We start from the raw sequence: 27,253 nt of genomic DNA, 5'->3' as shown, positions 1-27,253 counted from the left end.
CCCTTGCTTTGGAAAGCTTTGATAAGTCTAAGAACTCGCTTTTAGAGAGCTCCTCTAATTTGTCTACATTCTCTGGATGGTAGGTGACTTCGTAGCGAACACCATCTCCACCCATGTACATGTTACCCTGGTCATTGACTAGAGGTGCTCTATCAAGTTCTGAGAAAATGTCTGCGATCTTAACAAGATACCGTTGTTGTGGATCCCTAAAGATCTCAGCTCCTTGAGCATTCGTGTAGACATATTGGAGTCTCACATTGAGTGTTAACCCCATGGTGTCCGCTTCAAATGGATTAAAAGATCTTGTGGGTGTTCTATTTGGGGCTAAGGGATGACTATTTGACGGCCCTAGATTGTCCATGGACAATGAGCTAGTTGTTCTGAAAAGGGTCTCAGATTGGGATTCGGAAAAGGTTTCAGCAATATCTACCAAATTTCCTACTGATTTGGTCCCACTTTCCTGCGTAGGTACTCTAGAAGGTGCCCTAGGCCCTATGGCAGTGTCTATCTGACGTCCCGACCGCAAGTGCATAAGGTCAAATTTTTTTTTTTTGTTTTTTTGTTTTTGTTTTTGTTTTTGTTTTTTTTAAATATATATATATATATATGTATATATATATATATATGTTTTTTACCCTACCTAACCACTAAATGTAACTAAAATGAGTATGTGTGTAACTATCTATTTTTTTAATGATTTTTTTTAACTTTTTTTTAACTGTTTTCCTAATTACACAAAAATATGAATTACGCTAAAAAATACTAATTATGCATAAAATTACAAAAATTTTAAAACAATGCAAGTTACTCTAATTATGTAAAAAATTACAGAAATTTAAAAAAATAAAAATTTACAAAATATGCAAAGAATATGGACTCCTAAAAAAAACACATAATTTACAGAATTTTTTTCTATTTCTATTTCTTTTGTTTTCTTTTCTTTTGTTTTCTTCTCTTTTTTTTTTAAATTTCTTACTAATTACACAAAAATACTAATTATACACAAAATTACAAAAATTCTAAAAAATACAAGTTACTCTAATTATGCACAAAAAATTTACAAAAGTTTAAAAAAAATAAAAAATTACAGAATATGTAAAGAATATGGATTCTTGAAAAAACACAAAAATTGTTTTTTTTAAATTATTTTTTGTTTTTTTTCTTTCTTTCTTTCTTAAAAAAAAAATTAAAATTATATATATATATATTTTTATTTTTTAATTGTTTTATTGTTTTAGACTTGAGTTTTGGTTTTTGTTTCTTCGTTTTTTTTACGATTTTTACTAACAGTTTTTAGCTTTTCTCCTGCTTGGAATCCATCTGATCGTTTTACTTGGTCTTTGATTTGTTTTATTTATTTTTTAGCTCTCCAAAGCTTGAAGTGTAGTCAAGGTGTCTCTATGTCCCATGTAGGGAAGAGCATGGCACTCTTCCATTACTTTGGCCTCAATTCCTTGTGTCACATAAAAACTGGGTTTGCATCATAAGAAAACCCTACTTGATGACATAAAAAGTTACCAAATCTCTATTCTGTAATCTGTAATCTGTTCCAAAACATCTTTGAAATCCTCTTTGGTAGCATAAGGATCCTTCATCAAAGTGAAATCCATATGATAACCCATAGAAACCGCATTGCTCAGGGGTCTTCGAGATAATGCATTTGCTTCCTTGTTGTCTTTGACATTCATAGGCCACAACATGACATGCTTGGTTCAAGACTGCTCCAATGCAATCTCCTGAGGCATCACACTCTACCATAAAAGGCTTTGATAAATCTGGAATAATCAACACTAGTCCTTTGCTAGCATAAAACTTGAATGCTTCAAAAGATTCTTTTTCAGCTTTGGCCCACCGAAATCCCATGGCTTTCTTTGTCAAATCATGCAGTGGACTTGCTACCTCAGCAAACCACTTGATGAACTTCTCGTAGTAAGAGCATAAGCCAAGGAAACTTCGAACTGCATGCACACTAGTCAACTCTGGCCATTCCATAATAGCCTTGACCTTTTCTGGGCCCATCGTGATCCCTTCCTGGACCCTATATGGTCCAAGTAGTGAATCTCTGACAAAAAGAACTCACTCTTCTTGCCATTCACAGATAACTTGTGCTTCCAGAATCCCTGAAATACCATATCCAAGTGTTTTTGATGCTCTTCTTCATTCTTTGAATGCACAATAATGTCATCAAAGAAAGTAGCTGCAAACTTTCTATGTTCTCGAAATATTCTTTCCATCATTCGGTTGAAAGTAGATCTTCCAATCTCTCTGGTTTCTTGCTTTGGCTTGTCGGGACAATTTGCAGCCAAGTGTCCCTTCTTTCCCTTACCTGTTCCGTAGAAGCAGCATCTAAGATAGCAGGCCTCCTGTCTTCTCCACGAGAAATAGACCAAGTAGCTCTAGATCCTTCTGAGATAAGCTTTAGTAGCTTTAACTCCTTTGGCTTTAGTGGCTGCATCCTTGATTAAATCTTCAAACATTTGAGCCCTTCTTTGGTCCCACTCCCTCTTGGTTCTCCAAGCTTGGAATTCTTCGTCTCTAAGAAATTGTCTGAATTGTTGAAAGTCATGGTATTCTTCTGATGACATAGCTGCGGTCTCATGAGTAATGGATCGACAACCCTGGTTCTTATCCTGAAGTCTTGAATCGGCCTGATAGTTGTTTCCTTCATTAGACCCTTGGTTTCCCTCTTCTCTCGACATGGCTCTGTCACCCCAAGATAGTTTCTTAAAGAGAAATCCTGCTCTGATACCAGTGTAAGCCCAACGGGGCATGAAGTGATAGACTCAACCACGTGTCCAAGAGATAAAGATATAGAGAGGGGAGAGAGAGAAGGGAATAGAGATCTTGCACAATACACCACACTGAGCGGGGAACAGGCCCTGCCTTCTTTCAGGAATTATTCAGGAACAATCCACGAGCATGTTGGACAAGATCAATATAATCAATGAATACAAAACAAATAGATATGTCGATGTAAGATATCCAAGTTGATGTCGATGTCTATGTCTAGGCATAAGATCTTTGATGCCAAGCACACCACAGGGATGACAAACAAGTATCTCTCACCGGGCTAGTACTAGATCCAATATCCAAGTCCAATGAATCCAAATCCAAGTCCAATAAATCCGAATCCAAGTTCATATCCAAGTCCAAGTTCTTGTCCAAGTCCAAGTTCATATCCAAGTTCTAGTTCCAATCCAAGTCCAAGTCCAAGTCCCAATTCAAGTTCTAGTTCCAATCCAAATCCAAGTCCAAGTTCCAATCCAAGTCCAAGTCCAAGTCCAAGAATCACTTGCTCATCCCACAAGTAATCTCCACAGCCTTGTTGATGAAGAAAACCATGGAAAAGCTCATTCTGGCAAGAAAACTGATATAAAACCTGTTTTAATGGTTTTTGGGTGATAAAAACCTCCAAAAAGCAGTTTTTAGGGTTTTTGGAGCAGTTTTAGGGTTTCTGAAATTTTTAGTTCGTATAGCTCCGCACAGTGTATGGATCCATACAGTCGTACGGACAAGTGATGTAGCTTTAGGGCCTTGCTTTTTGGCCTTGGAGTTGCTTTTTGAAAAAGCGGCTTTTAGCTTTTTGGTCCGGTTCAAACTCCTCTTTCCAATAGTGCCGTTGGCTCGCGGTCAACCCTATTTAACTTTTTACTTTTTCTTGCTTTTTGACCAAAATTGGTGGTTTTTCTTAATCAAACCTTATGGACCATGTCCCCATGTCTTCTTCCACCTGTCTGGTGTTCGAGCATGGGTTTCATGATGTGAAATAGAGCTAGGAGGGCCAAATGGTTACAAAACACACATTTGTGATTTATAGCGCCACATTAATCATCACTCCTCCTTGATGCCAACTTTGCCTACTCATTTGGTGGCTTAGAGGTTGCATCATTACATAGAGCAGATTTTTCATCTCATCCAAATTAGGGTTTTTTAAACATTGGGGCTTTTTGAAACTGATGCTATAGGAGGTTGTAGCAACACTCCAATGCTTATATATGCCCTCAATTTTGATAAATGATTAGGGATTTGAGATTAATGCTCTGATTAAGCGAGATTTTGCAAAAAATTAAAAGTTCTAATTTTTTTCCAAAGTTGCTTTGTACCTTTTGATTGATTGAAGTTTGTTGGTGCTATTTCTTGTCTTGTCGATTTGGTGCAGGCTTCTTCTTTTGATTTGTCAACTTGGGCTCTTTGATTCATTTGGAGACTGTTGTTTGCTTTGATGTTGCTCTTTGTTGGGTGTTGACCGGGAAGTTGTATGGAGCTACTGAGGTTTTTCGCTCTAGGGCCACCTGACTCTAATTCTTTATAAACCTGCTAATAACCTTAATAAGGTTAAGAAAAAACTATTAACATAACCAATTTGCTAAGGCTTGTTGCTTTTGCCATTTCAAGAAGCTTAAGTGAATTCAAACGAGATCTGTGCAAGTCCATGTGTTGGTGTTGATTAGCTCGACGAGGAGTACAGAGGCTGAGCTTTGACGTGGGCCAATGTGTTGGAAGTGTCAATCGTCGGGTAGAAGCCTTCTATCAAGGCTTTATTAAGCCTTATAATAAGGCTTTGGCTTATAAAAGCCACGTCGTAGTGTGCGTTGGTGGAGAATGGTATACGTGTGCAGACACACACATAGAAGGGCGGCGTTTGCGGTGCTGGACGACGTTTGTAGTGCTATGCGAGTATAGTGTGGACAATAGCTTTAGCTGACGATGGCGCACAATAAGTGACGTATGCAGATGCGTGGACACTGGACAGTAGCAAGGAAGGCGGTTGAGGTATATGTGCATGAGAAAAACTGTAGGCGTACAAGGCTTTGATACCAATTGTTGGAAGAAGGTAAGGTAGCTAGGGTTAGGGTTTACACGGCACAAGCTCTGGAGGATCGAAGATATAAGCCATGGCTACTATGCTGGAGCAGGAGAAAGAAAGAAAGAAAGTTGTATTAACGTCTTCAAAAGGCCAGAATGACCTATGAGACCAAAAGGTTACATCATATCCATGAAGTACATCATCTTGGGTACAAAATAGTAATAAAGAAAGATACCAAAAATCTAGAACTATAAAATCTGATCTAGGTACATGAGGCGAGAGCTCTCATATCACCCTAATACATCCCTCATGGGCCGTTGTGACATGGTGCTCAAGGTGATAAAACTGAGCTGGCGCGAGAAGGTCCTGCGATGATGGGAGATGATGACCCGGATCCTCCTGTGGTGGCGTGGCCATGGGCGAGGGCCATGGGGTTTGGGGCATCGAGCTCTGCATAACTCAGTGGCTGTGTCGAGTGTCACACCTCTCGGCCGAGCTTCTACACTAGCCTGTGGTCCAGGTATGATGGGTGGATCGGCCCTCGGAGTGACTCGGAGTGCTGGTATGGAAGAAGTCAGTGAGAGCTCTCTGTGCTGGTCCTCGAGCAAGTACAACTGATCTGGATCTCACTAAGGACTCCCTGTGTCTACGGACCTCTAAGAGAGAGAGAGAGAGAGAGAGAGAGAGAGAGAGAGAGAAGAAAGAAAGTTGTATTAACGTCTTCAAAAGGCCAAAATGACCTATGAGACCAAAAGGTTACATCATATCCATGAGGTACATAATCCTGGGTACAAAATAGTAATAAAGAAAGATAACAAAAATCTAGAACTAGGTACATGAGCAGAGAGCTCTCATATCACCCTAATACATCCCTCATGGGCCGCTGTGACATGGTGCTGAAGGTGGTAAAACTGAGCTGGCATGAGAAGGTCCTGCGATGATGGCCCGGATCTTCCTGTGGTGGCATGGCCGTGGGCGAGGGCCATGGGGTTTGGGGTGTCGAGCTCTGCATAACTCAGTGGCTCTGTCGAGTGTCACACCTCTCGGCCGAGCTCCTACACTAGCCTATGGTCTGGGTATGATGGGTGGATCGGCCCTCGGAGTGTTGGTATGGAGGAAGTTAGTGAGAGCTCTCTGTGCTGGTCCTCGAGCAAGTACAACTGATTTGGATCTCACTAAGGACTCCCTGTGTCTATGGAACTCTAGAAGAAAAAGTCCCAGGTATCTCTGATCTGGGAAGTCCATGATCTTGGAAAGTGGTCCGAACCCAGCTCGGAAGAGGCAGTGGAACCTCCCCCGAATCTCAATAGTACAATGCTAGAGAGAGAGAGAGAGAGAGAGTACAATGCTAGAGAGAGACTCCTTAACATCATCGCTTATGGCATCCAAATATCTAGATATTATTGTGACCCCTTTAAGAGTTGGTTCACACACACATAAATGAGTGTTCACACCCTTTTTAGGGATGTTCACACACACACACACACACACATACTACCACATATTTGACCAAGCTTAGAAGCCTTTCACACACAGGTAAGACCTTGATTCCAACAGATAGGACTTTTTGGGGTGTGTACCTTTTTGTACCATATGAATATACTGAATACACAGCTATCTCTCTCTCTCTCTCTCTCTCTCTCTCTCTCTCTCTATTCTCTGTCTATGTTGATTGTTCTTGCATCAAGAGTTCCTATGTAGTGCTTAGGACTGAAAAAGACTCCCAAAGCTTTTGCATATCACAGCTTTTAAGCTGGTGCAAGCAGTTCTTGTGCTTCATTTGAGCCGATGCATTAGTGGTTGGAGTTTGGATAGCAGAGTTTTGCTCGGCCATTCTCTGGAGTGTTCTTCTCGTGGGCTACCGGAGGATACTCAGAGGTTTGAAGTGTTTTTTCATTGATGGTTGGACTACTCGATCAGGTGGAAGTTGGTCATCTGCAGGTCTTCATGCTGACGCGGCAAGGATAGAATGTGAGCCTTCACAGTGGATGCAAAGTGGTCTCGTAGTGTTCCGGATCTTGGGTATCTTGGATGAGCTTTGCTTGGATCTTTTCCTTTTATGGAAGGGCACTTTATATGGACACTGTGTATCTAAGGACAACTGCAATGCAAGGACTGGGGGAGAGTGGTGAAGACCAGAACGAACTTGGTTCTAGGCTCGGAAGTTGGCTGCTAATTGGTCCTCGAAGGTTGGGCTCAGATTACGAGTCCTCATTGATCCCCTCATGGTCTGGCATGGTGTTATCAAACTAGAGATCTTCCACCATGGTGAAGTGAAGGAAGTAAAGCATCTGCTGGTGCAAGAAAGGCTGTGTGTTGATTCTGAATTTCAGAAAAAATGCGAGATAAAAACCACGCTTTTACGCAAGAAACTCCAAAAAATATGCAAAAAGCACGACCTACCCACGCTCCACGCATGAGAGACGGAAACGGTGTTGAGTATCCACACGGGGGCTCTCCCCTCTAGCTTTCGTCACGCTTTGAGTGAAATAGGTGATTGAATCCTCATATGTTAGCACCAGACCACAACGATCGCCTGCTGCCCCCCTCACGTCCATACAAAACCCGGGTGGGGAAGATACCTACGAGCCATGCCCACTATGCTACTCCACGAGTTCCTTGGCTGCTCATGCACTGTGTACCTATGCTAGTCCTTTGCAATGGATCCTTATCGCTGTCAGCAGAGCTGCCTTTCACCATCGCCTGGAGGAAGATCTCATCCAGCAGAAGTTTTGCCAGGATCGAGCGCCTAACACTCTGATACCATGATCGAATCCCCATATGTTACCACTAGACCACAACGAACGATCACAGGAATGCAGCAATCCCCATCGCGTGCTAAGGTCCCTCCTTGCTCACGTTTTTTGAAAAAACCAGCAATTCATGCTTTGTTTTAATCAAAATAGCATGATGCTTTTTCCTTAAAAAATGTGCTTCTAAATTTTACATGCGCTTGGCGCCTTGTTTTTTGTCACCACCAGGAGGTGAAACTTTTTGCAGTTGTTTTCCTTATTTACATTTCTTTATAAATATATATATTTTTCTTTTCTTTCTCTTTGGTTGCTGTTGTTTTCCCCCGGGATCTCTTGGAAGGGCTTGGGCCATTGCAATGTCAGAATGGGTCAGCCAGTGGGACTTTGGACCAGTGGTTGGCTAAGCCTGAGAACTACACTGAAAGATGAATGACAGTGTCCAGGACATGGTCACTGAATGAGCGCATAGGCTGGTTTACACTAGTAAGTGGCCGCCACCGAAATGTGAATGTATCTTGAATTCTAAGCAAATTCTGAAGTGACCATAGTGGTCAAAGATGGTTAGGAGACCAGAAGGAATGCAGATGACATCATCCCTAAAATCTAGGAAACTGCTATTTTTGGCAGTGTCGGAATTGAAAAGTGTTTGCGTCAGTTTGTGCGGAATGTCAAGGGGACCAAAAGCTGACAAAGGACTGTTGTGAGAATGTGAACCAGTCAGGAGATTTTTAGCCTGGAAGATTGCATGTGGAAAAGGCTTAAAAATGTGCCAAGTGTCAAATTTATGTGCATTTTCCACATTGAGAAGAGGGAAGCGTGGGAATTTGGGCTGAATGAGGCTCATTTGAAGCCATTATGGTGGATTGTTGCAGGAAAACCAGCTATTGTGGTGCACTCCCTCCCTTCAACTCATGAATTGAGGGTTGAGCTTACTTCCCACAACCTCTCTCTCTCTCTCTTTCTCTCTCTTGCAGACTATGGAAATGCTCTCATCAGATAAAATCAGGTACAGTTGTGTGAATTTCATGCTTATATGCAAAGGCTAGTTGCTTCCTTGAACAGGAACCGGTGTAGTTAGTTCCTACACCAAAGCAGGGACGGAAGAGGGTAATAACCTCTTCAATACAATGCTGTTTCAGCACTGTTTAGGTGCTGTTTTTGGGTTGTTATGTTGCCCGGTTGATGCCAAAATGCAGTAGGACTTTGCTAAAGTCCTCCAGGACAGTACAAGGGTTATTTTGGGCTGAAAACAGGTCTGTGCAGAAAATTACAGCAAGCTGAATTGTGATGTTTTGGACTCCATTGGGTAGTCTGATGCCTATGGAAGTGAGCGTGTCAGTTGGGACTCATTCTGAGATGTTATGGAACAGTTTTAGTGCAGTTATGCTGGCAAATTTCTCCCAGAATTTGTAAAACTCAGTTGGTGCAAGTAGAGTGCTTTGTTGCACTCGTGCTTTGTATTTTCCAACTTTTTAACAATAAAGAAATACCGCAAGGGGCGCCGGACTTCGGGGCCAATGTGTTGTTGAGCGAGGGAGCGAGGATTCTGTGAATGTGTGTCTGAGTAAGACCAGGTTATTTGTGAATGAATTACCGCTTTATGTGTTCATAGACCGGTTTTATGGTTCCATTGCCGGGATAGGGTCCTCTTTTCTGCAAGAGCCCGGACACGGATTGGATTGGGTGAACAGGAGACACACATAGTGACGTACAACTGATTACAGGTGAGAAAGAGTACGGTCTCTTTCTTTGGATACAGGTTTCCTTAAACTTTCAGTTGACAATATGACAGACAAAGGGAAAGGTAAGCTCCCTGCCGAAGAGAGTTCCTCTTCTACTCGCAGAGAGCGTATAGAGGTGACAGGTGCCCAGGTGTCAGCCTCTGCTCGGATGGAGCCAGTAGTACAGCCAGCCTTGTTAGAGGAAGAACAGGAACAAGAGGATTTATTTCATGCGCAGCTCCTGAGCATGGTTGGTACCTTTGAACAGTTGGTGAAGAATCCCAGGATGAAGAGGTATTTGCAGTCAAGGACAGGGGATTCCCAGGCTGAATCATCTCAGCATGCAGTTGAGAGGGCACAGGAACAAATGCCAAGGATGCCACAGCATGTAGAGCAGACACCAGCAGTGGCAGCTGATCCAGTGCAGCATGTTACACAAGCAGAGGTACATGCATTTAATGGCCAGGAAAGTAATGTGCAAAGGGTCATGCCGACCATTCCTCCATTCGTTGCTTTCCAGCCTGGCTATTTTGGTGGTGGGTCTGTTTTCCACGCCATGGCTAGGCCGCCCACAGTTTTGCCAGGACTGATGTCAAGAGGGTCACCAGGAATGATGCCTATGGAAGTTGTGAACCCTCTTTATGCCAATATAGGTGTGCAGCCCGGATTTCAAACTTATTTTAGTCCAGCTTTGGGGCCCGCAGCACCTGTCAGTGTGGCTGAATTTTCTCAACCTAGTGGACAAAGAGCAGTAAGGACTGATGCAGAAAAGGTGCAAAAGGATTACAAAGAAGGAGGTCAAGCAGTAAAGTTTGAGACTTTCAGTGGGATGCAGGACAAATTGAAAGCGCTGACTTTCATTCAGCAGTTTGATGCAACATACATTGGGGGTAACTTTACAGAGTCTTCTAAGGTGCGGAAGGCTGCTACTTTCTTGAAAGGTAATGCATTGCAGTGGTGGACTTCACTGTTGATGCAAGGACAAGCACCTGCTACATGGGTTCAGTTTAAGCAGCAGTTCTCTTTTGCCTGGCTTACAAATACTTTTGAAGTGGATGTTATGACAGCATGGCACAAACTTGATGCAGCCAACTGTATAAATTTGGAAGAATATAATAAGAAGTTTTGGGATGCACTCTTGCCAGTAACTTCCTACAGGGCAGTGCCATTGTCAGAGCAAATAGAGAAGTATTGCTGTGGTTTGCCCAAAGAAATCAGGGATTATTGCATTAAGACCAATGTTTCTAATATGACTCAGCTCATTGAGAATGCAAACATGGCTAATGCATTGTTACAGGGAGGTTCACGTGGCTTTAAGAGCACAGTGAACAAGGAACCTCAGGGCAAACAGGAACCAATTGTGAAGAGGGATTTCCCACCTAGACCATTCTATGGAAAGAAGCCATTTGAGAAGAAGACTTGGCAGTCACAGCCTCAGAAAAGTGCTGGTCAAGGCAAAGGACAGAAGAGGCCACTATATGGCAAGTCATTTGAAGAGAGAAAGGCATTGATGCAAGCTGGGAAATGTTTCATCTGTGAACAGAAAGGGCATATGGCTGCAAAATGTCCACAACAGCCAGCAAAAGATGCCGAGGATAAAGAAGGGCCACTCAAGAAGAAGACAATGCCGAGTGCAGGATTGGTACCTGACATGGTTGGTGACCAGCCATGTGATAATGCTACAGAATTGTGCAGAGCATGGGGTAAAATCAGAGATGCTACAGTGCTGATTTTCTTTGACCCTGGTGCTCGAGCCAACTTTATTTCACCAGCATTGGCAGCCAAGTTGGGAATTCGTGCTGAAGAGATGGGACCAGTTGGACAGGCTAATTTGGCATGCCCTGGGCATTCAGTTCCTGTCACTCCTATACTTGGCAAACTTCGCATGCATATACAGAGTTATGTGGACACAGAGGAGTTTCTTATCATGTCCTTGGAAGGATGTGATGTCCTGTTGGGAATTCCATGGTGTCATAGGAAACATGCAGTGTTGGATGCTTTCAACAGGAAAATCACAATTGTACATAGGGACAAGACTCATGTTTTGGATGTGAAGCTGAAAGGAGAGTCTGTCCCAGTTATTTCTGCTTCTGCTATAACTTCAGTAATGAAAAATCATCTTTCTGCGTACTTGGTTTTTGCAAAGCAAATGACTGAAGTTGAAACTGATTTGTCTACACTAGACGAAGGTAGAAAAGCTTTCTTGGATATGTTCAGAGATTGTTTTTCAGAGTCTTTACCAGGAGAGTTACCCCCTGAGAGGCCAGAGGATCATGCCATAGATCTTATTCCAGGGTCTAGTCCGCCCAATAGGCCACCGTACAGGGTTAGTGCAGCCCAGTAGAAAGAGATTATGACACAGGTTAATGAGCTGTTAGAGAAGGGACTAATTCAGCCCAGTAGTTCCCCGTTTTGTTCACCTGTGTTACTAGTACAGAATAAAGACGGTTCATGGCGGATGTGTATTGACTACAGAGCCTTGAACAAGAACACGATCAAGAATAGATTTCCGATTCCACGCATAGATGATATTCTTGACCATTTGCAAGGAGCAGAAATGTTTAGCAGGATAGATTTGAAGAGTGGGTACCATCAGATTAGAATCAGACCCGAGGATGTGCACAAGACCGCATTTCGCACTACATTTGGTCTCTATGAGTTCTTAGTCATGCCCTTTGGATTGACAAATGCTCCTGCCACATTTAACAGAATGATGGACAGAATTTTCCGTCCTTACAGAAGCTTTGTGGGCACATTCTTTGATGACATGATAGTCTATTCAAAGAGTGAAGAGGAGCACAGAGACCATCTGACAATAGTCTTTAATGAGCTGAAACACAACAGATTGCTCATTAATGGCAAGAAGAGTGAATTCTTTCTGGAAGAAATTCACTTCCTTGGGTACATTGTATCAAAAGATGGTGTCACAATGGATCCTGCTAAGATTGAAGCAATCGTTTCATGGCCAGATTTACAGACTGTGCATGATGTTCGTAGTTTTCTTGGCCTATGCTCTTACTACCGCAGATTTGTAAGGCATTTTGCAGAGATTGCTTCACCGTTACATTTGCTTGAAAAGAAGGCCATTAAATGGCAATGGACAGATAAAGAGAAATCAACATTTAGATGCCTGAAACAGAAAATGACTACAGATCCTGTGTTGACATTGCCAGATTTGTCTAAGTCATTTGTTGTGCAGTGTGATGCATGTGGGAACAGCATTGGTGCTGTCTTGATGCAGAATGGCCGAGTCATGGCATATGAGAGTAGAATACTCTCTGACACTGAGAAGAACTATCAGATTTATGAGAAAGAGCTGCTAGCTGTGATCCATGCACTTACCAGTTGGAAACACTATTTACTTGGTGGTGATTTTGTTGTGCAAACGGATCATCAGACGCTCAGATACTTTCTCACACAGGCAAAGTTGTCAGAGAAACACATGCGCGCGCTGGGCAAATTTTCTGTCAATGTTCCATTTTTAGATAGTGCATGTGGAAGGCAAGAAGAATGTGGTTGCAGATGCATTGTCTCGCAAACCACAAGTGTCAGCTGTTTCTATTTCTTATCACCAGGAATTGGATGATATGAAAGAGTAGTATGCCGGAGATGAAGATTTTTCCAGAATCTATGAGCAGCTAATGAATAATCAACATCATGATCACTATGTTCTGAAAGACGGCTTTCTCATGATGCATGGAAAGCTATGTGTGACTAAGCAGTTAAGGCCGAAAGTAATGCTAGAAAGTCATGCTCCACCGTATGCTGGACATCGAGGCATTGATGCTACAGTGAAAGCAGTTGAGACTTTCTTTTATTGGCCAGCTTTGAGATGTGATCTTGATGCTTATGTCAGATCTTGCCTAGTATGCCAAAAGGTCAAGTTTGACAGACAGAAGGCACCTGGGTTATTGCAACCACTGCCTATTCCAGAGAGACCATGGGAAAGTATTGCCATGGACTTCATTTTTGATCTTCCAAGGACAACGACAGGGAATGATGGAATCTGGACTATAATATGTAGATTCAGTAAGCAGGCACACTTCATTCCTGTTAGAAAGAAGATAAAACCCGAGCACATGGTCAAGATTTTCATGCAGAATATCTTTAAGTACCATGGTATGCCACAGTCTATAGTCAGTGATAGAGACCCAAGGATGACAAGCTTGTTTTGGAAAGCATTGTTTGAGAATATGGGCACGACCTTGAAATTCTCATCTTCTTTTCATCCTCAAACTGATGGTGGGCAGTCTGAAGAGGCTAACTCTACTGTCTTGGATCTGCTGAAATGTTATGTGTTAGAACATAAGGCAGCTTGGGAGCATTATTTGCCATTAGTAGAGTATGCTTACAACAATACAGTGCATTCCTCTACTGGCAAGGCGCCTTTTGAAATTGTTGAAGGTGGCAAGAAAGTACCTCCCATTTTGCAGACAAAGGATAAGATATTTGAAGTAGATCGGTATGTTGAGGGATGGCAAGAAGCGTATAAGAAGGTCAAATATGCCTTGGAAAAGTCACAAGCTAAGCAGAAAAGAGCTGCTGACATGCATCGTCGAGAGCTCTTGTTTAAAGAGAATGACTGGGTCTTATTGCGCTTTGAAAAGGCACGACTGAGAAAAAGAAAGGGCAAGGAACGTCTGTTTCCTAAGCTCAGTATGCGATATTATGGTCCTTTCCAAGTCTCACAGAAGATCAGTGATGTGGCATACAGGCTGAAATTGCCAGGCACTTGGAAGATCCACAATGCATTCCATGTGAGCCTGTTGAGACCTTTTATTGGCAATGTGCCAGAAGATATGGTGCCAGAGGAACAGCCTGAAGTGGAGGAATTGGATGAAATTCTGGTTCCTGAGCAGATTCTAGCCCATAAAGACAGAAAAGTGAAAGGACAAGTTGCAAGAAGATACTTGGTGAAATTCAAAAATTATTCACCAATGGATGCTAAATGGATGGATGAGGTTGAACTGGCTGATTCACCTCACTTGATGCAACTTTTCAAGGAAGCCTTCCTGTTAGAACCTGCAATGATTTAATATGCTTTTTGAAGCTGAATTCTGAATGACCTGTACATTTGCATTATATGTTTGGCAATGTACAGTTTTGACATTTGTTGTCAATGACTTAATCAATGAATGAACTTTCAGTGCTTTGAAGTTGTATCTGTTACGCTTCAAATGAATGATTTCCATGTTGTGACACTAATAGTACAAGATATATGCTATCGCCCTGTGTTGCATCCGGAAACATGTATTTGAAAGGCTTGAACTTGCGATGGCACAAATGGTAGTGGGAAATTCCTATCATCGCCCCGTGTCATCCGTTGGCAGAAGATACATGCGATGACACTAATCACCTGGGAAATCTGGTGATCGTCGTGTGTCATCCGTTTGCATGTGGACTTGCAATCGAGGTCGCTTGCTTCTTTCAAGAGGGGACCAGGAGGTGAAACTTTTTGCAGTTGTTTTTCTTATTTACATTTCTTTATAAATATATATATTTTTCTTTTCTTTCTCTTTGGTTGCTGTTATTTTCCCCCTGGATCTCTTGGAAGGGCTTGGGCCATTGCAATGTCAGAATGGGTCAGCCAGTGGGACTTTGGACCAGTGGTTGGCTAAGCCTGAGAACTACACTGAAGGATGAATGACAGTGTCCAGGACATGGTCACTCAATGAGCGCATAGGCCGGTTTACACTAGTAAGTGGCCGCCACCGAAATGTGAATGTATCTTGAATTCTAAGCAAATTCTGAAGTGACCATAGTAGTCAAAGATGGTCAGGAGACCAGAAGGAATGCAGATGACATCATCCCTAAAATCTAGGAAACTGCTATTTTTGGCAGTGTCGGAATTGAAAAGTGTTCGCGTCAATTTGTGCGGAATGTCAAGGGGACCAAAAGCTGACAAAGGACTGTTGTGAGAATGTGAACCAGTCAGGAGATTTTTAGCCTGGAAGATTGCATGTGGAAAAGGCTTAAAAATGTGCCAAGTGTCAAGTTTATGTGCATTTTCCACATTGAGAAGAGGGAAGCGTGGGAATTTGGGCTGAATGAGGCTCATTTGAAGCCATTATGGTGGATTGTTGCAGGAAAACCAGCTATTGTGGTGCACTCCCTTGCCCTTCAACTCATGAATTGAGGGTTGAGCTTACTTCCCATAGCCTCTCTCTCTCTCTCTCTTTCTCTCTCTTGCAGACTATGGAAATGCTCTCATTAGATAAAATCAGGTACAGTTGTGTGAATTTCATGCTTATATGCAAAGGCTAGTTGCCTCCTTGAACAGGAACCGGTGTAGTTAGTTCCTACACCAAAGCAGGGACGGAAGAGGGTAATAACCTCTTCAATACAATGCTGTTTCAGCACTGTTTAGGTGCTGTTTTTGGGTTGTTATGTTGCCCGGTTGATGCCAAAATGCAGTAGGACTTTGCTAAAGTCCTCCAGGATAGTACAAGGGTTATTTTGGGCTGAAAACAGGTCTGTGCAGAAAATTACAGCAAGCTGAATTGTGATGTTTTGGACTCCATTGGGTAGTCTGATGCCTATGGAAGTGAGCGTGTCAGTTGGGACTCATTCTGAGATGTTATGGAACAGTTTTAGTGCAGTTATGCTGGCAAATTTCTCCCAGAATTTGTAAAACTCAGCTGGTGCAAGTAGAGTGCTTTGTTGCACTCGTGCTTTGTATTTTCCAACTTTTTAACAATAAAGAAATACCGCAAGGGGCGCCGGACTTCGGGGCCAATGTGTTGTTGAGCGAGGGAGCGAGGATTCTGTGAATGTGTGTCTGAGTAAGACCAGGTTATTTGTGAATGAATTACTGCTTTATGTGTCCATAGACCGGTTTTATTTTTCCTCTGGCTGCCTTGCATGCGCCTCCTTCTGTGTCACCAGCCTGGACATTTCCCAGTCTGAAAGGGGTCTGGTGGACTCCAGGATGTTTAAATATTTGGAAAGTACAAGCTTTGGGAATGGGGGATTATCCTAGAATACAAAGGACCACACTCCTAAAATTTAGGAGAGTTGCTATTTTTGGCCCTCTCCGATGGAAATTCTGTTCGCGTCATTACATGTGGAATTGAGCAGATACCAAGAGTTGGCAAAGTGCCTATGACAGAATGTCTACCAGTTGGGATATTTTTAGAGGTAAAGATTATGGAAGGACCCATCTCTTAGATTGGGACATGTGGCAAGAAAGTGGACCAAAGTGAGACAAGTGGCCTGACACTTGTTAGAAAATGGATCAAAATGAGACAAGTGGTCTCACACTTGTCACTTCAGCTATTGTGTGGCTCTCCACTTGTCATTGTAGCCTTCTCTTGCCATTTTAGCTCATGGGAGGCCCAAATCTATAAATTGGAGAGCTCTCTCTTCATTAATGGAGGCTCTCTTGCTGCACACTAGCCTCTACCACCGTTGAAGGCTTCTCTAATGATGGTTACTCTCTTTCTCTCTCTCTTGAAGGCTGCCCATGAAGAATACCGGCTGTTGGGGACTGTTTTGGAGGCTTCCATCGCGAAGAAATACTGAAGGCAAGGGTATTCAATCATTTATTATGATTTCTAGCCATTGTATGTGTTGTACCAGCATTTGTACTTGCTGTACCTGCTGTACCAGCCATTGTACTTGTTGTACCAGCTTCTGTACTTGCTGTACCTGTTGTACCGTCCACCATACCGGATGTACCAGCCACTGTACTTGCTGTACCTGCTGTACCAGCCACCGTACCAGCCACTGTACCTGCTGTACCAGCCACTGTACTTGCTGTACCAGCCATTGTACGTGCTGTACCGGCTGAATGGAGAGTTGTACTTGCTGCACTAGCTCTATTGCATGAAGACCCGTGGTTTTTGGGGAAGAATCAGTACCCACACGGAGGTATATGAATTACATTGATGGCTCGGCATTTCTACAGCCTATGTTCCGGCTTGGTAGCCTTGCGTTGGGCTGTGCTATGGCATTTGTATAGGGATAATCCGGCATCTCCCGTGGGGAGAGTAAGGCCCTCAAAGCTTGTACATGATATTATTCTCCTTGGGTAATAAAATACTCCAAGGGGGGGGTCGGCCCATTCCGGCCTCTATGTGGTGTCACATGTGCAAGATCCATTTTCAGCATTTGTGGATGTTTTGTCCAGCTTTATATTTTATGCAAAGTGATGATGGATATGTGTTAAGGCTGTGGCCATGTTTAAATGTTTTAATATGCATTGATGGTATCAACAAGTGTGTCAAAGGCCCTAGTCCCCCGGGCACCGCCGCTGCGAGTTACATTCTGTCTGCTCAGGTCTTCTGCCTGCTCTGCCTGCCATCTGCTCGCCCTGCTTCCCTGCTGTATGGCCAGCATACCAAGCACTCATATGGTCTGTAGAGGCTGCTGTATGGCCTGGCCAGCCGTGTGCATGTGCTACAGCCAGGCATCGTTCCTAGGGCGTCCCCTATAGGCGCCTACTACCTTCTGCACATACAACCCATCTGCAGCGAAGCAAAAAACGGCGCCTTCTGCCGCAGCTTTCTGGCAGACATGAAGAAGGAAAATTAGGGTTTCTTGCAACTAGGAGTTTCCGGACAGGTTTCCCTCTTCTTCACATCTACGCATGTTTCTCTCTCTCTTTCCTCCCTCTCTCAGAATCCACATGCATCCTATCATGCCAGCAAAAACCAAGAAAAGCACCTATGTCTTTGCAAGATCAAAACATAGATATGGTGCCTTGGTGAGTTTGGGCTATAGAATTGAAAAGCACACATAAGACATGCAAACCTTGCTTTCGCGCCTCTGTGACCTCGCGAAGGATTAGTACAAATAACATAGAAGGGTGCAGGCAAACAACATTTATTTTAGAATCACCTAAAATATAGGCTAAACACAAGGATTAGTACAAACAACATAAAAGGGTGCAAGCAAGCTCACCACCCAACCATAGTCCATGTCCGTAGACCTCCTTCGAGCCAGGGGCTAAGGCTCACTCGCACAGGTCCACGCCAATCAACCTTGGCGTCCCATACCACTAGTGCCTGCTTGTATAGGCCCTTAGCAAGACTGTCTGTGATCTGCCATGTCCACCAAAGGGGTATGACAACTCTTGGTCCAAGGACAGACCAACTGTCAAGCCATAATTATAATAACCCATAAGTCTCTTATATAGTGACTATTATTGCTATAAATAACCATCCTGTCATAAATAGGTAGTATCCATGGATTTATTAATAATGAACCCTAGCCCTAATCTCAGGGCTCCCCTAACCTTGCCAAATTAGATCTTAATTCCAAGGATTACTATTAGGTATGTAACACATGCTGTTGCATATCAGAACAGGAGATTGGCGTGATGCAGAACTCACTCTTGAGATTTATGAGAGATTTGTTGGTTGTAATTCAATGTCCTCATGATATAGAAACATTATTTGTTAGGGGTTGAATTTACGCTCAAGACAGACCATCAAAGCTTGAGGTATTTTCTTTTCCAAAACCAAGCTTTAGGAGAAACATATGAGGATGGCAAATTTCATCTCTATGTTTCATTTTGCACTCCTGGAAAGTGGCCGACGCATTGTTGGGGTGCCATATCCTTGGCATCACATCAAAACTTTTCTAGGATGCTGCAACATATGTATCATGTGGATGCTGATTTTACAGCCATATGGGTTGATTTGATGGCTGATCATGCACGTATTAAAGCTGGATCTCTCCTGAAGGACAATTGCCTATGTGTGGTCAAAGACACGAGGCAAAATGTTTTCAAGGAATGCCATGCTTCATCCTATGCTGGTCATAGAGGGATATTGTCTACTACTGAGATGATTGAGAGAGATTTCTATTGGCTAGGCATGAGAAGGGATATAGAGGCCTATTTACATGCATGCATCACTTGCCAAAAGGTGAAATTTGACAGGCAAAGGCTCCAGGTTTGCTTCAGCCTTCGTTTATTCCCAACTAGCCATGGGAAAGCATAGCAATAGATTTTATTATGGACTTGCCCAAGACCCAACAGGGGAACGATGCAATTTGGACAATTGTAGACAGGTTTGACAAGCAAGCTCACTTCTTGCCGGTGAGCAAAACCATTAAAGCCGAACATATGGTGAGAATCTTCTTGTCACATGTGTTCAAGCATTACAGAATGTCGACGTCCATTGTAGGGGACCGAGATTCTAGGACTAATAGTCTTTAACATGGGCACAAAGCTGAATTTCTCTTCAGCTTAGTAGTATTTCTAGAGATTTGGCCAAATAATTTGTAGGGGGGGGGGGATTTAAAAAAGAGGCTCATTGTCCATGCTTGGAATGGTTTTTGGATACACGCTACATGAATGGGAGATTGTCCATTGCAAGATGTGCATTGCCCTTGTATGCAGCTGAACCAGCTTAGCCCACACGTGTGATGACTGCACCTGCTGCGGCTCACACAGCTGTACAGCCGCACAGGTGGCCTTTATAGGTCACGCCTTCTTTGGGAAGTTTTCCCAGCTCCATCTCCTGCTCGTGTTTCCCATTCAGTGGGTTATGCAAGTGTGAGGCCAATAACCATTTTTTTCTGCTCATGATTTTACTGTTAGTGATGAGAGAGAGAGAGAGTGGACCCTGTATAGTTCCTGGAGGAGGTTCTCCTGTCTTTCGCCAGTCACGACGTGTACCTGTGAAGATGAAGACTTGTCTGCACAACTCGATCTCCAACTGCGTGCCTGTATATGGTGTGCTACTGCATGGTCTTGGAGCTCGGAACCCAGTGGTGGGTAGTATGTGGAGGATGCAGATTGCTAGTCTACATTGGCACATACACCGTGTTTGGTACCTGTTTTCATTTTATTCTTGTAATGGAAATTTGACACAAGGTGTCCGTGAAGCATGTACAATCAAGTACTCCTTCATAATATAATATTATTGAGTGAGTGGGGGGTTGGCCCATTCCAGCCCCAATGCAGACGTCATCATTTTCAGCTTTGTGTATTTGCTTTGTGCTGTGCCATTTATCATCTTGTTTATCGGTAATAATAGTGTAGCAAGATTGTGCTCAACCTTGCCTTTGGGAATTTCAAGTAGACGTACATCATTACAGTTTGCATGTTTGCATGTGGGTTACATCTGACATGTGGTGGTGACATGTCCCTAGACAAGGGCTCACAAAATGCATGGTGCCCATCCAAAAAGGAGTCCTAAATGTACTGACTAGCCAAAATGTCCACTTGGCACCTTCATATAGCAGATTTGCAGGTGAAATTGTCTGTTCGGGCATTGCTTCACCATATGCCCTGTTGAAGCAATGCCCTGTTTGGCTGTGGAGGAAGTACTCTCACATGGGAGAATGGAGGACTAACATACTGAATAAAAGTAGAACGGTGTAGTTGGGGATAAAGACTTATTGGAGAAGGAATAATCAGTCTAATGGATGGATCCTGCCCGTGTGACCAAGTATCTGGTGACAGCCTAGAAAAGCTGACATGTCTTTGGAGCTCTCGACAGCGCAAGCAGTTAGTGGGGCCTAGTACATAGCTATGGGTAAGTGGAATGAAGAAGCTAGTGGAGGCTCTCCCCTCATCTACCAACTCCCTAAAAAATCATTGAGATGCATTGTGGAGGTGAGATGTAATAATGTGACAAATTTTTGCTTATGGAAAAGGATGATGACATGGCAGCCCATGTTGAGCCCACAAATGATAGGTTTAAGATATTTACCAGGATATTTCTTGCTAAACACCAAAATTTTGCTTAACCGATGAAAGAAGAGAGATAAAAACATAAAATGATGCACTAGAGGATCCATGCACCAATCTGATGGGTACTAAAATTGAACACCACACTTGGGAACCACCACTACTCCCAATTGAAGCATTTCCTGTGGCCGTTTATGCTACAACTGAAGCATCTCTTTTTTCATTGGGTATCTGCAGGCCAGATCGTTGTCAGAGGCTGAAGAGTTGGAACTCCTTTTCTCAAGCCTCTCGGTTTAGGTTTTCTACACAGCTTCGATATAAAATATTACTGTGAAAGATATCGTCTTAGAAGTATGTCGACTTGGTTGTCCTTCACAACGGCTTCATTTACAGCCATATCATAATAGTTCCTAATCATGTACTGGTTTGTACCTTATCGATTAAGTAAAGAACTAATGATAGTTTTGCTTGTGGCATGGTTGGTACCTTAATAAAACTGTTGTATCTGGAAGCATGAGCACTGTACTGTAATGTTCAAAGTACTTGAAGTTGCAACAGTTCTAACTATTTAATTTCATGTACATAATAATGCTCTTGTTTAGTATCCTTAATAACATAGAGTTCCCTTAACGTTCAAAGTACTTGAAGTTGCATGTTATTGCAACAGTTCTAACTATTTAATTTCATGTACATAATAATGCTCTTTTTTAGTATCCTTAATAACATAGAGTTCCCATAAGAATTGTGCGCTTTAATTATTTTAATGTGAATATCAATCTTCCCTTTTTCATCTTTATTTAGCCCACTCCAGTTTGGTTGTCCATTCAAATTTGATTGGCTTGTTACTCACGCTCTTGCCTGAGTGGAAACACCTTGCCTTGACGAAAGACATGTACAGGGTTTGAACAGTGGCATCTAGAGAATAATTAATCTGATAAAGAAAAGTTTATTGGCTTGCACAAATTAATCAAATCTCTCTTGATTCACGTTTGATTGTTACTATGTGTAAAACGTTTGATTCACGTTTGATTGTTACTATGTGTAAAATGTCATCGACTCCTGCCTTTTTGCACCAGTATGCAGCTCTAGTAGAGGAGAGTTCGCTCAAATCCCATTAGCACCATCGTGGTATTGTAGTGGGCTCCATCTTCATTGCTTGCATTTGAGTTTGTATTATATGCAAGGGATATTATGGAAATGTCTTGCTAGAGTACTTGATTGATGTTCTGCTGCATTGGTTTCATGGGCCATTCTTGGCTGAGCACAAACATTAAGTATGCATCTCTCTCTCTCTCTCTCTCTCTCTCTCTCACACACACACACAAACACACACACACACACACACACACACACACACACACACACAAGCTTTCCCCATAAGGGGGCTTGAGTATAGATGACTATTTGATGGGCTCCCTGGCCTTAACCTGACACATCCGTGACTTCAACTCCCCCCCACCACCCATCAATGCAAATCACACGGACGATCTCATGCAACTTTCCCAAGCAGCCCCCTCATAGACACATTTCTACCTAACAAAGAACCACTTTCACCATGACCTTGATAATGCTTATCAAGGTCATCTCAAGCCCCAACTCTTTACTAAAGCCATACGTAACTGCAACATGGAAAGGCCAAGGCCCACAAGGACTTATTAGTTGAGAACATCGCTCATGCCTGTGACACTTGGCCCCCCCTCCTAGCTGATATGTTTAACATAGCCCTTTGGGAAGGTTTTCGACCCTCATGGTTTCGGAACACCATTGTCTTCAGCCAAAAGGCGAGGGATCCATTAGATCTAAAAAACTATGTACCATCATGATTGGTCACATATTGCCAAACTTTACAGTTTAGTGTTGGAGTTGGAGGTTAGCACTTTGTAGAAAGACATGGGCATAGAGCTAGCGGATGTAGGTTTTTAGAGGACCTGTTCCACCTTGGATCATATTCTTACATTGAGAGCTATCATTGAGGAGGCCTGATCGAAGGGGATGAAGGTCTATTGCTGCTTTGTGGACTTCCGCAAGGCCTTTGATACTGTACCCCAAGCGCGTCTTCTTAGAGGCCTCAGGAGTTGGCCCTTTCCATGGAGATGATATGGGGGTCATGGCAAGAAGAGTCCGAGCACCGGAAGGCATGGATGTGCTCTCTCCAACACTCTTTGGTCTTTACATAGATGAGATCTTTGACTTCATTTATAGACTTGGTGGGCTCCACATTGTGATACGTTTGTACCCATTTTGCTTTATGTAGATGACGTAGTATTGATCTAAGATTTAGCAAGGGGGCTATAGAGACACTTAAATGGCATTGCAAGCCTTTTGTGAGCAACCCAACCTCATAGTTAACCTTGGCAAGACAAAGGTTATGATCTTCAACACCTCACACACTAGGGCTTCCAGACTAAGCTTCACATATGTAGGGGATCATGTAGATATTGTCTCATCTTATGTATATTTGGGAGTCACCTTTTCTAGACCCGACTTCACTATGTGCCCATCGGCTCAGGCTTGGCTAGCTAGAGGGTAATGCGGCTTTGGCTCCAATGAAGCAACATTACTTCCAAGATCACTTTTAGGAGGCTAGCACTGAAGGGCGGCTTTTTGACACTTGTGACATTTGCTATGATGTATGGGGCCTCCTTTTGGGGACTAGACCTCAAAGAGGATGATAGAGAGATTGCAGGTCATGATGTTTTCACGGATAATTCGGAGTAAGCCTTCAATGCCCCACTCCATTATTCTTGTTGATGCTTCTAAGTCTCTATACTCGAATTCCCATACCTTATGGATGGCTAATCTCAGATGACCCTACGGGGTGTGGTATGGATCCTTTGGGTGGCAATTCACCAGAGTCAAGATGATTCTTGAGGTAGCTAGTGCTTTGAAAGCACTAGCTTCATCACATACCCTCTCTTGTGGTGGCCAAATTGTTGTTAAATCTTGTACCTACAAAGAGATAGCCTCAGTTGTACATGAGCGAGAGGCAAAGTTGGAGAACTTCTGGGTCGGAGACCTTGGGTCAAAGACCATTTGGTTGTGCCCTAGGTTTTGGGACAACAATGTTTTATTAACTTTGTGATGCTTTTTGCGTGAGGATCCTACAAAGTTCAATGATGCTCCAAGGAAGATGTAGTTCTGTGGATGCATCTGGTGCTCCATAGGTCGGATGGAAATCCATGGAGGCACCAACCAGTCCCTTGATTCTAGTAGTCAATGGGAAATCCACCTATCTTATGGGGTGCACGGGGTGGAAGTAAACCTATTGTTGAGGAGGAGGTGTGTTTCTCTTCAGAGACATGTAAGGACACACGGTGGATCGGGAGTGGAGTTGTATACTCGCCCCAAGGTCAGGCTCAAGGTTAATAATTGTTTTTTTTTCTTTTATGAGCAATATCTTTTGTAGTCTTGGAGATTCAACGAGTTGTGTCCTGAAGGAACATCTATAAGAACTGCTTAATAGGATAGAATCTCTTTGATTTTGGGACTTACGGTACTATTTTAGGGAGTCTTGGAGTGTTGTTGAGATTCTAGTATGAGATTCTAGTAAAACTAATGACATGAGGAAGCTTATGTTGAAAAGCTTGTCTTCAGTTCACACCCAATTTAGAGGGTGGATAGTAGCTTGAACCAGTTTTTCTATCACAGTTGGTCGAAATAGGGTACCTATGACACAATTGGTATGGGTATTGTTTAGCTTGACTCAATGAACATAGGATTGTGCGAGCATAGCAGAAGTGTTCACAGAGCTGAGATAGTCAAGGCGGATTTACATTCGCATGAATGTGGTTGAGGAGTGTGGATGCATGATAGATGTTTATCATTGCATAACTTCAAGATTTACATGAGACTCGTATTGACTATCTTGTTTACCCATAGCTCGACATATGGATGTACTCATATACAGGGAGCTAACCGATTGATCACATCTCTTGGATGTTGGATCTTAATGGGTATTTCAATGCTAGTTGACTTGGCAGAACTCACCCAACCTGGCGAGTGAGTTTATGGGGCTAGCTTCTTATGAAGTAACCTCGAGTTAGAAGTAGCCCTACTAGGGTTACTTTTCTAACCCTTATGATTAGGGTTTCTAGGTATGTGGTCCTTACAACTTGGATGCCCCTACTCGATGGACCATGCAACACACATTGATAGCACATGTGCCACACATGCCACCCTACCTATACGAGGCATCTCCCTAAATAGCAATCTAGGTACAGGGAGCTAGACGACTAAGACCCACTAGTTTGAAGAGATGGTCCGAGGAGATTCTCCACCTAACAACTTCAAATCTAAGAGATCTCCAAAGATACAAAAGCTCCCCTCCATAGGTAGTGGATGTGGAGAAACTCTCTATACAATCATAGTGCTTGAAGACCCATTTAGATCCCCTCTCATATCGTATCAATCTAGCATTGTACTAGTGGCACTTATAGGGCTATTGTTACTTCTCGCAACTCTAGTTGGATTTTTTTAATCATGTTTTTTTTGGATGATCTTTTTACTTCATGGACACATTGTAGCTCCTTTGTTGTCATAGACACTCGGGTCTTTTGTAGAAGTTATTAGAACTCTCTCTCCTCCCCCCCGCTCCCGCTCCTTTGTTGTCATAGACACTCGGGTCTTTTGTAGAAGTTATTAGAACTCTCTCTCCTCCCCCCCGCTCCCGCTCCCGCCCCCCCCCCCCCCCCTCTCTCTCTCTCTCTCATGTGGTTGATAGCTCTAGTAATATAGACATCTTGACTTGGAACTATTCGACATTGGCTCTACAATGATAAACCAACAATCAATCAATTTTGAGGTCATAGACTAAATGTTTACCTTGTTAACTTGATCTTTTTTCTCATTCTTTTCTTTTCTTGTGCCTAGGTCTTCATACTTTTGCTAATCTAGGATTAGCTCAAGTATATTATGGGGATTGTTTCCATAATCACTCGTATGCTATCTAGGGTCTGCCCATGAAGAAAATGAAGCGAGATAAGGTTGCAGTGTATGTTTTGTTCTTGCTCTCCACAAAGCTTCTAGTTGATTTTGGGCTGTCAATTAGAGGAAAGAACTGATCTCTTCGAGTGTGGCATCCAAAGAAATGGCTTCCCCAAGACAAAATGAGAAAGAGTCCAAGATCTCCTCGAATGATGTGAGTAGAGATCTCTTGGTCCTTAATATTGGAGTTAGGACTCCTGGGGCCAATCGGTCTTGCTACTACGTAGTACCAAGTATCACCAACATGGAGAAAAAGTAGACCATTGTTCAAGAAGGTGGTGCTAGCAAGGATATTCACTCATGGCACCTTTTAAATTCCCACTTATTCAAATAGAAGCAGTTAAGGTGGGCCAATTTTGGGGCTCGAACATGGCAATTTGATATGGAGAATTGTGAACCAAGTAGGGATCTACCAAACTCAAGCAGGTGCTAACCATGCTTGCCCCAGACATTAAGAATCAGCTCCTCCCATATCCAAGCAGGGATCTACCAAACTCAAGCAGGTGCTAACCATGCTTGCCCCAGACATTGTGAACCAAGCAGGGATCTACCAAACTCAAGCAGGTGCTAACCATGCTTGCCCCAGACATTAAGAATCAGCTCCTCCCATATCCTCAGCCCCAGTCAGTGTGCCATCTATGCTACAACCATCACAGCCACCACCATGGTCATTTGGAGCTTCTATCATGTTAAGGTCACAACCCATGCACCAAAAGTTTGTATGTAGAAGATATAAAAATTTAGGATTAAAAAAGGGACCCTCTAAGAAATGTCATATTAACTTTTTTTAAATAAAACAGGTTAATGGTTAGTTTTTTACAAATCAAATTAAAATCTATTGGAGATTATAAATTAGGAATCTACTCTTCGAGATCTTTTCAATGATATATATCATGATAAGAAATTTTGCATATTCGAGAAGTTCCCAAATTGGTGATGACATGGCATGTAGCATGATGGGCAATTTTCAATTTTGCGTATTCAAGAAGTTTCCAAATTGGTAATGATGTAGCATGTAGCATGATGGACAGTTTCACATATTCAAGACGTTTCCAAGTGGAGATCTTTCATCATGCTACATGCCACATCATAAATTTCCTATCATGTCACATGTCACATCATCACCACAATTTGGAAAATTCTTGAATATGCAAAATTGCCTATCATGTCATATATCATTAGAAAGATCTTGAAAAGTAGATTCCCAATCTATAATCTCTGATAAATTTTTCTTTAATTTATAAAAAATTAGCCATCAGCCTAATTTTTTAAGAAAAAGGTGACATGGCATTTCTTAGAGGGCCCCTTTTTGAGTCTAAAATTTGCTTAATGGTTTATCTAGACAGTC

The 27,253-nt window shown here is 42.6% G+C and overlaps 1 protein-coding gene across 1 annotated transcript in view; it reads left to right on the top strand.

Annotated features, from left to right (window-relative positions):
• Positions 1-21,433, top strand: part of LOC147603147 (uncharacterized) — a 67,299-nt gene extending 45,866 nt beyond the window's left edge. The window contains exon 2 of the mRNA XM_086797086.1: positions 21,160-21,433. Within this exon, the coding sequence (XP_086653212.1) occupies positions 21,160-21,219 (60 nt within the window). The 3' untranslated portion in view covers positions 21,220-21,433. The remainder of the gene's footprint in view (positions 1-21,159) is intronic.
• The last annotated feature ends 5,820 nt before the right edge of the window (positions 21,434-27,253 follow it).

Source organism: Cibotium barometz, chromosome 65 (genome assembly GCF_041138505.1).
Source record: "Cibotium barometz isolate CiBa-2024 chromosome 65, ASM4113850v1, whole genome shotgun sequence".
Lineage (NCBI taxonomy): Eukaryota > Viridiplantae > Streptophyta > Polypodiopsida > Cyatheales > Cibotiaceae > Cibotium > Cibotium barometz.
The sequence above is the reverse complement of the archived record's forward strand: the minus strand, read 5'-3'. Positions and strand labels throughout refer to the sequence as shown.